This window comes from Aspergillus lucknowensis (genome assembly GCF_044049455.1).
Source record: "Aspergillus lucknowensis strain CBS 449.75 chromosome Unknown BJX67scaffold_1, whole genome shotgun sequence".
Lineage (NCBI taxonomy): Eukaryota > Fungi > Ascomycota > Eurotiomycetes > Eurotiales > Aspergillaceae > Aspergillus > Aspergillus lucknowensis.
In genome coordinates, this window is record NW_027263545.1 from 195824 (window position 1) to 207683 (window position 11860).

General features: G+C 55.0%; 4 protein-coding genes across 4 annotated transcripts; 2 read left to right on the forward strand and 2 right to left on the reverse strand.

The window, feature by feature from the left end:
* Positions 1 to 255: 255 nt before the first annotated feature.
* On the reverse strand, positions 256 to 3216 carry BJX67DRAFT_2177 (DUF3824 domain-containing protein). The gene is made up of 3 exons (XM_071025676.1): positions 1453 to 3216; positions 1046 to 1384; positions 256 to 990 (listed from the first exon to the last, which is right to left on the reverse strand). The coding sequence occupies exons 1-3, from the start codon at positions 3131 to 3133 to the stop codon at positions 551 to 553; spliced, it is 2460 nt and encodes an 819-aa protein (XP_070891277.1). The 5' UTR covers positions 3134 to 3216; the 3' UTR covers positions 256 to 550.
* Positions 3217 to 6093: 2877 nt separating this feature from the next.
* BJX67DRAFT_369010 (Zn(II)2Cys6 transcription factor) lies at positions 6094 to 8309 on the forward strand (the record flags this gene model as incomplete). The annotated part of the gene is made up of 3 exons (XM_071030704.1): positions 6094 to 6729; positions 6795 to 7963; positions 8036 to 8309. The coding sequence occupies 3 exons, from the start codon at positions 6094 to 6096 to the stop codon at positions 8307 to 8309; spliced, it is 2079 nt and encodes a 692-aa protein (XP_070891278.1).
* A 1060-nt stretch (positions 8310 to 9369) lies between these two features.
* BJX67DRAFT_386785 (alpha/beta hydrolase) lies at positions 9370 to 10492 on the reverse strand (the record flags this gene model as incomplete). Its single annotated transcript, XM_071034133.1, has 2 exons — positions 9370 to 10269; positions 10328 to 10492. 2 exons carry the CDS (start codon positions 10490 to 10492, stop codon positions 9370 to 9372), a joined length of 1065 nt encoding a protein of 354 aa, XP_070891279.1.
* Positions 10493 to 10725: 233 nt separating this feature from the next.
* BJX67DRAFT_376127 (SMP-30/gluconolactonase/LRE family protein) lies at positions 10726 to 11823 on the forward strand (the record flags this gene model as incomplete). The annotated part of the gene is made up of 3 exons (XM_071031815.1): positions 10726 to 11305; positions 11368 to 11500; positions 11559 to 11823. The coding sequence occupies 3 exons, from the start codon at positions 10726 to 10728 to the stop codon at positions 11821 to 11823; spliced, it is 978 nt and encodes a 325-aa protein (XP_070891280.1).
* Positions 11824 to 11860: the final 37 nt, after the last annotated feature.

The following is an 11860-nucleotide window of genomic DNA, read 5'->3' on the forward strand; positions in this document are numbered from 1 at the left end:
AGAGGACGGCCTCTAGAGGTGTATCTACAAGCAAGGCCCAGGGGATATACGAGAACCCAAAGTGGCCAAGTCCTTTGAAACAGAAGTCATCGGGAACCCATGCTAATTTGAGGCACTTCAAGGCGCGCGCGGAGGCGGAGAGTTTTGCGAAGTGGCACCACGGTCGATATGTAATATGTTTATGAGGGTTAAAGACTGAAGATATTCCCCCCGGGGCGGGGGGAACCAACTCTTCTAGTTTGGCGAGGCGCGGGGAAGACCTGGTCAAGGCGTTTCTGCTTGGGGAGCATCTTGCAGCCTGAATTCAGCTCCCAAATTCCACTGTATGCAGGTCTATAGACTCCACGGGGATCCTTGCTACCTTGATAAATAGTATTGCAATTGCGAGTGCTGTCATCATCCATCGATCATACATTATAGTAGGCCGTGAGTCATGATCAAGAGGAACGTTGTCAGGGGAAACATGAGGTTGTCATATAAAAAGCAAAATTCCACCCAAAAACATAGACATAGACATAGACAAAAATAATGAAAGAAAGGAAAGGGATCGTTACACAAATATTCGATCAACGCGCTTCATGAAATTCTCAAATCGCTCGGCTAGCGGGTCGTCACCAGGCTGGGGCAGGAGCCGACCCTCCCGGTCAAATCGATCGGGCAGGTCAATCGTCGCGTCGGAATCTGATTCAAGGCCACTTTCCCTTGCAATGCTGTCGTCTTTTCTAGGATCTCGCTTTGAACGATTGGGTTCAGAGGAAGAATGGCTGCGTCGGTCAGAGCGGCGACGACGTCGACGGTGACGGCGATGGCGATCTGAATCTATTGCCTCAATAGTAGTATCGCTATCGTCCGTTTCGTATCCATCTTTTTGCTGATTATGCTGCGTATTAACGTCAAAGGCAACTGACTTAGACTGGGGTGGTTCGCTCCCAGCGCGTGACCGTCCGTGCTGTGGACGCGGCGTGCTCAGGCGAGATGGATCCTTTAAACCTGAAACTAACGGGTTAACACGGTGTTCAATCCAGGCTTGACTGACGCAACACACCATCGTGAGGCCGATAATGGGCGGTTGGAGGGGAAAAGTTCCGTGCAGCACTCACATTCTCATCTGTCCTCCGAGGTCGAGGCGCGTATGCATCTGTCCCAGGAGGATAACTGTACTGTCGCGGAGGGGGCGGAGCGTTGGGTGGAGGTGGATAATCGGAGGGGTTATAGGGCCCTGGCGCCACAGGAGGGGCTGGTGAAGAGCCAGGGGGCGGGGGATAGTAATTGCTAGGTCTGAACTGAGAGCCATCGAGGGGGGGGCCTTCCCCAGGAGAAGGCGGGTATGGACCGGGACTGTACGGTTCCCCATATGCGTTCGAGCGCCCATCATTGTCAAATTCTGATCCGATCAGATGAGCCAAAAGACAATTTGCTAATAGCCATAGGCTTAACGACTAGAATACTCACGCTGCCTGTCCCTGTTTTCCCTCTCCCGCTCTCGGTGCTGCGAGTATTTGTGAGCAGCATACCCGACACCCGTGGCGGCCAAAGCAGCTCCCGCAAGGTCACGAGACCGACTTCGATGCTTGTGGCGGCTCCTCCGCCTTCGACGATCATCTCCGCTTGAATCTGGAGAGCTACTGCCGAATCGAGCCCGGCTGCGGCTGCGAGTACGCCCCCGGTGTCCGGTCGCACCGCGGCCTACTGGTTCAGAGCCATCCGTACGGTATCCCTGGGAGCTTGCAGGGCGGCCATAATAGTTCGCAGCAGGGATGCTCCCGGTTACTGGATGGTCACCGTATTCGATCAGACCAGTGGAGTCTCGAGAAGGGTCAGGATAGATATCCGACGGAGGTCGGCCCCGTGACCTTGAACGGTGACGGTCCTTGCGGCGCGGCTCTTCTTCGGCTTCCTTCTTCTCCTTTCTCTTGTCCCAGACGTTTGCGGCCACAGCAGACCCTAGGCCAGCAGCAACAACAGGGAGAGCTTTTCTGACTTTACTCTTGGACCGAGAGCGGGACCGTCTTCGGGAGCGGCTGCGAGCTCTTTCTACCAGGCCGGCAACAGCAGCCCCAGCTAAGCCGGCCTCTGCCATATGCTTGCGACGGCGTGACCGGCTGCGCTTATCTTCATCGGCATCTTTGGCCGACCTGGAAGAGCTGACTCCTCGACGGTGACGCGAGCGACTGCGTCGGCCGCTATCCGACTTCTTCCGGGCTAGGGCTACGGCGCCAGCGATGGCCGCAGCTCCGAGGCCGATCTCTGCAAAAGTTCGAGCACGCGAACGAGAATGTGATCGACTGCGGCTGCGCCCATGGCGAGAATGGCTGTGGCTGTAGTGGCGATGGTGGCTGTAACGCGAGCTACGGTCATCATCGAAAGAGTGGGAACGGTGACGACTCTTGCTGCGGTAGTATTTTTTTGCTCGTGACGCGGCTTCTACTGCAACGGCACCGAGGGCACCGGCACCTACATCGCGGCCGATGCGGCCGAGACCGCCCGTGACTTCCTCTCCCTCCTTCTTTCGACGACTCCGGAGGAACTCTGCGGCACCAACACCAACCAGAGCGCCGGAGGCAAGGTGGCGGCGATGATGGCCATCGTATTCCTTCGTCTCTTTGCGGATGTAGACCATACTGTCGTCGCTGCTGTATTCTTGATCGTCGCGGCGGCGGGTGGCCTGGGAAACAGAGTCGCTAGGACTGAGCTCACGGCGGAAGCGCCGGTTGTCATTGTCATACTCCCGGACACGGCGGTGATAGTAGTAAGCCGGCTCGCGATCCACCTCTGACCGGTGGATCATTTCGTAGTCGGATTCGCGTGGATTGATGTAAACGGGACCTCGAGCTTCTTGAATGATTACTGGTTGATCTTCACGAATGACGACGGGATTAGGGCTACGGCGCGGGCGATCCGACACAGTATACTCACGTTCGTAGTAATCTCTTTCGGAGCGATCGTAGTCGGTCTCACGCTCATAGCGCTGGACCATGATGGGCTCTTCGCGCTCTGTGGTGCGACGAATAACCAGCTCCCGCTCGTCCCGATCTTCTGGGGGAATGACGTATCGTTTGACGGAGACGCCAGAACGGGGCTCGTCCCAATCGTCTTCGCGATCGCGCTCTCTATAGAGGTAAGACGAAGACATCAGGGGCTGCCTGAGGAGAAGAGACGAAAGTAAAGAGAGTTGAGAGGATGAGAGGATGAGGGAGTGGGGTGGGAGATAAGTGGTAGTCGGACGAGGGAGAAGGTGGCAGAAGAGCCGGGAAGGGCGGCTGGTGAGGGAGGCGGGGTCTTGAACAAGACAAGGCTGAGTCAAGTGTCTTGCAACGTGCTAGCCAGCGGGTAGAGAGAGGGCCGGGTTCCAATGATGGCGCCGAAGAGAAGCAGCCCTCGATGGAGTCGGGCGCAAGGCGGAGATCTCAAACCAGATGGAAAAACGGTGGAAGAACGATGGAAGCACAGGGAATGGACACTTGAACGAGGATGGAGGGGCAAGCACAATGAAAGGATGATATCAGAGCTGAGGCTGGGGCTGAGTGGAAGGAGGGGCAAATTGACCGACGGCGTTGTGAGGTGCGATGACGCGATGGGTATAATACAGGAAATATAGCGGTAGATCAGGACAGTGATTCCTGGGCATACAGCAGGAGAGGTGAAAAGAAGATGATCGACGGTGCAGATGAGAAATTTGATAACATAAATGGGAATGGAATGAAGCAGAGATGAAGCAGAGAAAATGCTGTTCGGACAGGCAGAGCAGATGATGAGGAAGAAAAGGGAACGCACGTGAAGGCCTCGTGACGAAGCTCGACTCTTCAACCAGTCTCTCAGAGGGTGACGGCAGGAAGTTCTCGAATATTTTGTCTTCTCTACGTCCTGGTATCCAAGCCATCGAAGAGTGCTACCCATCTTATAATGATCATCTTTCCTGCCTTCGTGTCCTCCCCAGAACAATGGAAAAAAAAAAAAATTCAGACAAAGGCTGAGGCTGACAGGGTGCCCGACGCTTTCATCACAAGATCGGGCCCAGGTCGGGCAACGTTCGCCTCTCCTGTCCTTCGGAGGAGGTAACTTGCGACGAGCACAGCATCTTTTCTCTTGCTTGCCTGGCTAGCCTTGCCAACTGTTGTTTGTTTACTATTGTTTGAGTTCCGTGGGAGACGGGGAAATGACCAGTGGGCCAGCACAAGCCGTTCCATGGATCGAAGATGCCTTCATCTGCTCCCAACCATGGATGATTCGGGAACAAACTATCATGAATTGTTGGCTGAAAAGGGGAATATTCAGGTGCAGAACACGAGACGTCGAGCCCGGAAATCTCTCGACTCTCGATCCCTAAAACCTTGGAGTTCCAGCTGACGGTTTCTCTCAATCCTCCACGTCCTCCCCTCCTCGAGTTCATTGAGATTGACTGCCGATCAGATGTGTCAATAAACTCCTCGTAATCTCAGACTCCGCATCGTTGGTCCCAACTCTAAATCCCATAGCTGAGTTTCAGTGTGCCAATCAATCCTTGAAGTATCGATGGAGAACCTGCAGACAGTACTTTGTGCTGCATAAACGGTGGGTTGGGTGCCTCTTTGGCTTGCATGCATGGGCTGGGCGGAGATTCGCGGACCGTCCAATCTGTGCCATCTGCAAAGCAACCTTGAACCTTCGGACTTTTTTCTCAGAAGCAACTCTCGAGTCTCGACGCTCAGACACTCAGATCTTCACACCAGTTCCACTGGGACTGGACTTTTGTCGCATTGCCTTCTGACTGCCGATCTTGAACTCAGGGATTTTTCCAGCACGAATTGACGTCCCAGCTCCACTAGCTTCCCAAAGGGTTCATCTTGCTGACAACTTGAAGCTTCTTTCTCGGATTTTTGTTCCAGGAGACCCTGATTCTCTCCTCCCTGAGGTTGCCTCCACTGCTCGAGTCTCCATCAAGGGTCCGGTCCACCAGCCGCGAGCCCACACGCTCATGGATTCCCGACAAAGCATTGTGCTTGATGTGTGCCCATTGCATGTTCTCATTGGAGCCCACCAGCCTGCGCATTGATCTCGTACCATTCTTTTTCGATCCCACAAGCTGCCTCTTCCTCCACAGAATGATGGGGCCCATATCAGCGACTCAGGGGTCAGGACTTCGAGTCTCGGACCTCAAGAGTCCTGCTTGGGTTTGAATTAATACGCACCGGCTGTTACAGTTGAGAGGCGCAAGTACAGGAGTTTCGATGTTCTGGCGTGCTCGCATAAGCAGTCTCTCAAGATCTGAACATTTTATGAATAACAATAATGGCCGGTTGCGTGCGACTGGCAGTAAATCCGGGATGCCTCTTTTCAGCGTTTCCAGGTAGCGATCGCCTGCATTTTGACCTCTCGAGAGAAGCAGCTTTGTGATCGGCCACCATTATTATTGGCTTGCGACACATGCCATTCAGCCTCAAAGTTTAACCCCGCGAGACCTGCAACCTGCAAAGTTCAGACCCAATTTCCTGGAACCCCATCAAGGGACACACTGGTGGTCCACCCAAACCATCATCAATAGTCGACCAGGAACTAGCGTCCCTAAATTTCGCTTCCCGCGTGGCGCTGTGGCGGGCAACGTGGAAGCTCCATCTCGACGATTCGTTGGTTTCTGCTTGAAGGAGGAGGATTCAAGAAGCCGCTCATGCAAGACAGACACGCAGATTTATCATTCTCTTCGTCCAGTCACTCGTGCGCCAGTAGAAGAACGGCAGTCGACCTCTGCAAGGCAATCTCAATCCTTCTGGTTCATTTAATTGAGTTCGCATCGGAATGACCGTTCGTCATTTCGGTCATTGACTTGACTAATGAAGTACAAAGAGCCCTCACCTCATGCCTGGTAGGCCCCGACCTTAAAGCGCCACTCTCCCCGAGTCGTCACTGAAAGTTTTCCTCTCCCGGTTGACAACACCATTGTCTGATTCATCCGGCTTGTGACCTTGCCTGCCCTTTGACTGACTTGTTGTGTTGCACATCCCTCAGATACATACAGGTCAACATAGTCCTGGCTCCCACTTTCTGCCGTGTCTCTCTTCAACCGTTTTTTCTCTTCCTCCGCATTGCTCCCTGCCCTCCGACCCGCCCTTTTCCGCAATGGCGCCTTCTTCTCGTTCCACTGGCAAGCGGCTACCGATTAGCTGCCAGGCATGCCGAACGAGAAAGATTCGTTGCTCCCGCGATGGACGTCCTTGTCAGACCTGTGTCCGACGCGGACTCGGTGCTGAGGACTGCATATACCTCGGCCAACCCAGATTCTCATCCGAGAGCACACTGACTGCAGACGCTACCGTACACAATGAACTGCTTGCACGAATCCGCAACTTAGAAGACCTCCTTCATCAGCGAGTCGGTTCTCAACCAGGCGACTCTCACTCCCCGCTGCCGTCACCAACCTTAACGGGCAGTTTCTCCGAACCAGACAGCGCTATAGGGCTAGGGTCTGTAGACTATACCAGAAAATCCCTGCTAAGCGGTGCCGGCAAGCTACAGACCTTCGCGTCCGGCTATGTCCGCTACCTGCCTTTGGCGCCACAATGGAACTCCGCGAACACTACGAGTTCTCCTGGTGATACTTTGCCGGATATCAACTCGGAGGTTCCGGACGATGATGATGACTTATGCATCCCTCTGGCAGGTAATAGAGCCTCAAAGGAAGAGCTACTCGCAATTCTTCCGCCGAGGCGGTATTGCGATGCACTTAAGGACGTCTACTTCCGTGTATTCTCTTCTGTAAGTCCCCAACACATTCCCCATTCCCTATTTCAGCTGTGAATGCAGAGCTAAGTTTACCATAGCTCTTTCACGTTCTTCATGACCTGACATTTGAAGCCGAGTACCAACGCTTCTGCCATGACCCTAACAGTGTCACAACTGCGTGGATATCTCTCTTGTTTGCAATTCTTTCCATTGCTGTCACGACTCTCCATGATGACGATCCTCTGCTGTCTGACCTGGGCAGAGAGAAGACTGTCAGTCGTAACGTCAAGGTCCTCTCCTCGCGCTACCGGTCCGCTGCCTTGCGGTGTTTGGCAGCTGATGGCATTGTTGCCCGCCACTCCATCAACTCGCTTCAATCACTTATCTTAATCCTTTATGCAAGGTTCCACCATGGATTGCCCATTTGGACTCTTCTGGGCTTCACCCACCACGTTGCCACTTCTATGGGCTGCCATGTCGACCCAGAGCGGTTTGCTTTAGGCTCTATCGAACGAGAGGAGCGGCGGCGCGCCTGGGCTGGGTTAACAATGCTATTCGACCACCAGAACGTTCCTTTTGGGAGCCTGAATCCGGGATTTGCTTCCCTCGACGTGAAGCTTCCTCTGGACGTCAACGACGTGGATCTTCTTACCAGCGGCGTCTCGGAGCCTGCGCTTATCCCAACGCAGATGACCTACCTCCTGCTGCAATACCGGCTCCACAACATTTGTTCCATGATCTGCGACACTCTCTTTAGTTTCCCGTCCCGGTATTCCATTCCCCAACTCGAAGCCGAGATCCTGACCGTGCATGAGATGTGCGAGAAAAGATACCAGCTTGACCCAGGTCTCGAGCCCCTTCCAGCCCACCACCTCGCCAACTTGAATATCCTCTACAGCTATATCCACCAGCTATTCCTCTTGCTTCTCCGCCCCACTCTCTGTCGGTACCTACAAGGCGATATCACAACAGAAACGTGCGCCGCACGGGCAAAGTGTGTCGCATCCGCGAAAACCTCCCTCGCCATCCACCAAACCCTCTACGAATCACCCCAGTTTGCTGCCTATAAGTGGTATAACAGCGGTCTGGGAAGCTTCCACGCCTTTCATGCCGCTGTTATCCTCTGCGTCATGCTAATGTACCCGGAGAACCAATACGAGGCCAACGACATAAAGAATCTCCTCTGGAACTCTCTCGACGTCTTCGCTTCCCTTTCAAACCGTAGCAATTTCTGCAGTAAGGCTGTGCCCGTTCTCCGCCGGATAATGTAAGCCTCCCACAGTCGCCCTCCCCCATCTTTTCAAATTGTAACTTGAACTGACAGACCGATTGCCATTAGCGGCGCCGCATGTTCTGAGTCTCACCACCGCCAGCAGCGGCAGCAGCAACAGCAACAGCCCCTACTTACTCCCCCGTTGAATATGGATGGCGGCATACTCACGCCAACGACACCTCCCGTGAGCTACGTCCAGTCCCCAGTCGAATGCATCTCCGAGGCGCTCTTGGGTCAGCTCCACCCACAGAACTGGATATCGCCTTCTTCCATACCTTGGGATGGGTGGGACTGCCTTGTCCTTCTGCTGTCCCCGGCGTCTGCACCGTTTGTCAGTTGAGAGACCTATCATGATGTTCCCTCTATGGCTTCTGGTGCGGTATACTCTACCCAACTCGTCGCGTCACGAAAGCTCGACCATATTTACCGTCGGTAAGACCGACAGCATATTTTCTGCGGCCTGGCCATGGTAGCTGCCGCAGTTGCACCTGCCGATGAAAGCGGAGACCCACTTACTCTCCAGCTTCGTCCAGAGGACCAGCACATCGCTCCTTTCAAGGATCGAGCCTGGCCACGCTGGCACCCTACAATGCGGAAGCAACTTTTAAATAGCGTCCCGCGTTGGTCCCTCCAAGGGGAGAGGGACAAGAGCCAAGCGATCTGCCCGCATCCCCAGAGATATATAGCATTTCTTCGCTGCGAGGCCCTTTTACTTTGATACTCGGCGGGAGGGAGAGCGAAGAGAAATCATTTACGATACATTTCCCAAGTTTCAACCGCCATCTGCCGGCGTCTTTATTGAAGAGAATGAAGGGTTGGTCCTTTTTATTGTCTTTTCAAAGCTCCGTCTTCCAATCTGCATGTTTATTCTCTACTTTGCGGAGGCAGCGTCATAGCTAGATATTATCTTAGCATATAATAGAATCCTAATACTAACAGGTTCGCCATCCCTCCCCGGCACTACTCGCGGTCTACCCGGCCAAGAGCTCCGCAATAGCCATCTCAACGGATGGACTTGAAAAAGTGCCCGTGTCTGCCATATGCTGCGTCGTGATCGTCCATCCATGGAGAACCAGTATGGCCCCAACCCGCACATCCCGCACACCCCGCACTCCACGCAATCTAGCGTGGGCAACACAGCACCAATCCCACGCAGCCGGGACAGCGGACTCGATAGATTTGTGACATTGGTCCTTTCCACATGTGGCCCTGATTAATGTCATAGGAACCCTAACCTGCATTGATACATATATTATCAAGGTAGATTGAATGAAACGTAATATTCTCAATGAAGGCGTACGGTACAAATATTATCTATCCAGGGCATGTCTACTTTAAACGCTCCACGGCCCACGGAAGACCATGGCATGACAGCTTTACAAGCGCCGAGAATCGAATACCTACAATGCATCCGCAGACCCGAACACACCAGCAAGCCGCTCACACAACAAACTAACCCCCTCCCTCCCCTTCCGCAACACCACATCCATCACAATAAACGGATGCGGCACCCCCTCGACAACCTTCACCTCCACCGGAACCCCCGCCCCCTCCAGCCTCCGCGCATACTCCTCGCCCTCCCACCGCAACACATCCAGCCCAGCAACAACAACCAGCGCCGGCGGCAACCTCGCAAACGTCCCCGCACCCCCAGCCGCCAGGAGCGGCGACGCCTCGGGCTGAGCCCAATCGCTCTCATTCGGTAAGTAGTGCCGTCTGTACCAGAGCATCTTGGCCGCTGGCAGCGCAGGTGTATGCTCGTATGCCCGGTACGATTCGCTCGTTGCGCTGCTCGCCGTGTTATCCGTTACGGGGACGACGAGGATCTGGTAGAGGAAGGAGATCCCGCCACCTGGACCGCGGTGCCCGAGCGCCTTCTGCGTCATCACTGCCGCGAGGTTCCCGCCTGCGCTTGAGCCCCCGATTGCAAGCTTGGATCGGTCAAGTCTGCCGATATCGAGATCCGGGTTGTTCGCGGCTGCTGAAACAACCCAGAGGACGGTCTCCCATGCGTCGTGCACGGCGGCCGGGTACGGGTGTTCAGGTGCCAGGCGGTAGTCCGTTGTTATCACGACGCAGTTCGCGCGGAGGCACAGGTTCGTGCAGAGGCTGTTCTCCGAGTCGATGGTGCCCAGGACCCAGCCGCCGCCGTGGAACCAGAGGAAGACGGGCCATCCGGACGGGGAGGGGGGAGGGCCAGGCGGGACGAAGATGCGGATGGGGACGGGGGGGCCTGCGGATTCTACGCGGGGGATCTCGATGTCGATGGTCTTGCCGACGGGGAGGGGGTCGGTTCCTCCCTGGAAAAAAGGCAGAGTTAGTATAAGTCGAGTTGTTCGAGTGGCTCCGGAGGCTTACTGGGATCAGCTTCCCCCCGACACGCGAGGCAGCGACGGGCTGGTAGTGCACCTGCGGGGCGTGGAGCAGATGTTCGTTGTAGAATGCGGCGTATTCGGGGTCAAGCAGGTCCTTGATGGACTCGTGCAGAGGGTACGGCGGCTGCGGGTAGCTCGTCTGGGACATGTTGATTTAACAGTGAATATATCATACATACTGAGCTAGGGATGGATGCAATGTGTTGTTGGATTTATGAGACAAAGCTATCCCACGCAAGGAAGAAGTAGACCCGACCCGCGTAGGATGCCCGCGCAAGGCTGGGACGGCGGCCAGAGAGGATAAGAAAGTACTGCAGTCACAGCCTCTCCACAACTTCACAAGTAACTCCTCATCACGACCAACCTTGTCCATCACAAACAATGGCCGGTCTCGAATCCATCAAGGGCGGCAGCGCCTGGTACAAATGCGACCCGCCCATGATCCTCAGCGAGGCACCCATCTACCGCGCAAGCGACTCAACCCTCCACTGGGTCGACTGCCTCGCCAACCCGCCCGAACTACACATCCTCGCCGTCGACCCAGACACCGGCGACGCGATTGGCGACGGCAACGCCCGCGCACGCATCCTTCAGCTCTCCGACAGCGTCACAGTGCACTTCTTTCGGCGTGACACACCCGGCAGCTACATCTGCGCGTACTACCAGGGCGTCGCGTTCCTAGACGAGGAGACCGGGAAGCTCGATGTCGTGCGGGAGATTATCCCCACCGAGGACCGCGGTAAGCGGCGGTTCAACGATGGCGGCGTCGATGCCGCGGGGCGGTTCTGGCTCGCTGAGATCGATATCCGGGCTATGGCGTACGGGCCGGATAAGCTGCCGGAGAGCTATGGGAAGCCGTTGGGAAGGCTGTGGAGGTATGATCCTGACGGCAGTCTGCGGGAGATGGACGATGGGTTTGTGTGTGGGAATGGGTTGGCTTGGAGTCCGGATAATAAGACCAGTAGTTCCCCCATTTCGAAATCGAAATCGAACGAGAAAGATACTGATTTGTGTGCTGTGCAGTGTATGTGAACGACTCCGTCGCCATGAAAGTCTACAGCTACGACTTCGACGTCGCGACTGGCGCAATCACCAACAAGACGCTGTTTATCGATCGGCGAGACAGCTTCGGCGAGCCTGATGGCATGGTCGTTGAGTGAGTCCCGCCCTCAAACCGACCACTAACGAAACCGGTCACTAAGAGAACCTTACAGCACCGAAGGCAATCTTTGGATTGCGGTCTTCGACTCCAACCGCGTGATGGTGTTCTCCCCCCAGGGCAGGCACCTGAAGGACATTATCTTTCCGGCGAGGAATATGGCGTGCACGACCTGGGGAGGAAGGAACCTTGATATTCTTTTCATTGCGACTGGGAAGGATAGGAAGGGGACGGCGAAGGCTGGGGATGAGGGGGGCCATATGTTTAGATACCATGCGGTTGGGACCAAGGGCACGGCGAAGTACGAATTTGCTGGATAACAATTGATCGTTAATATCAATCTGGACCGATGCATGA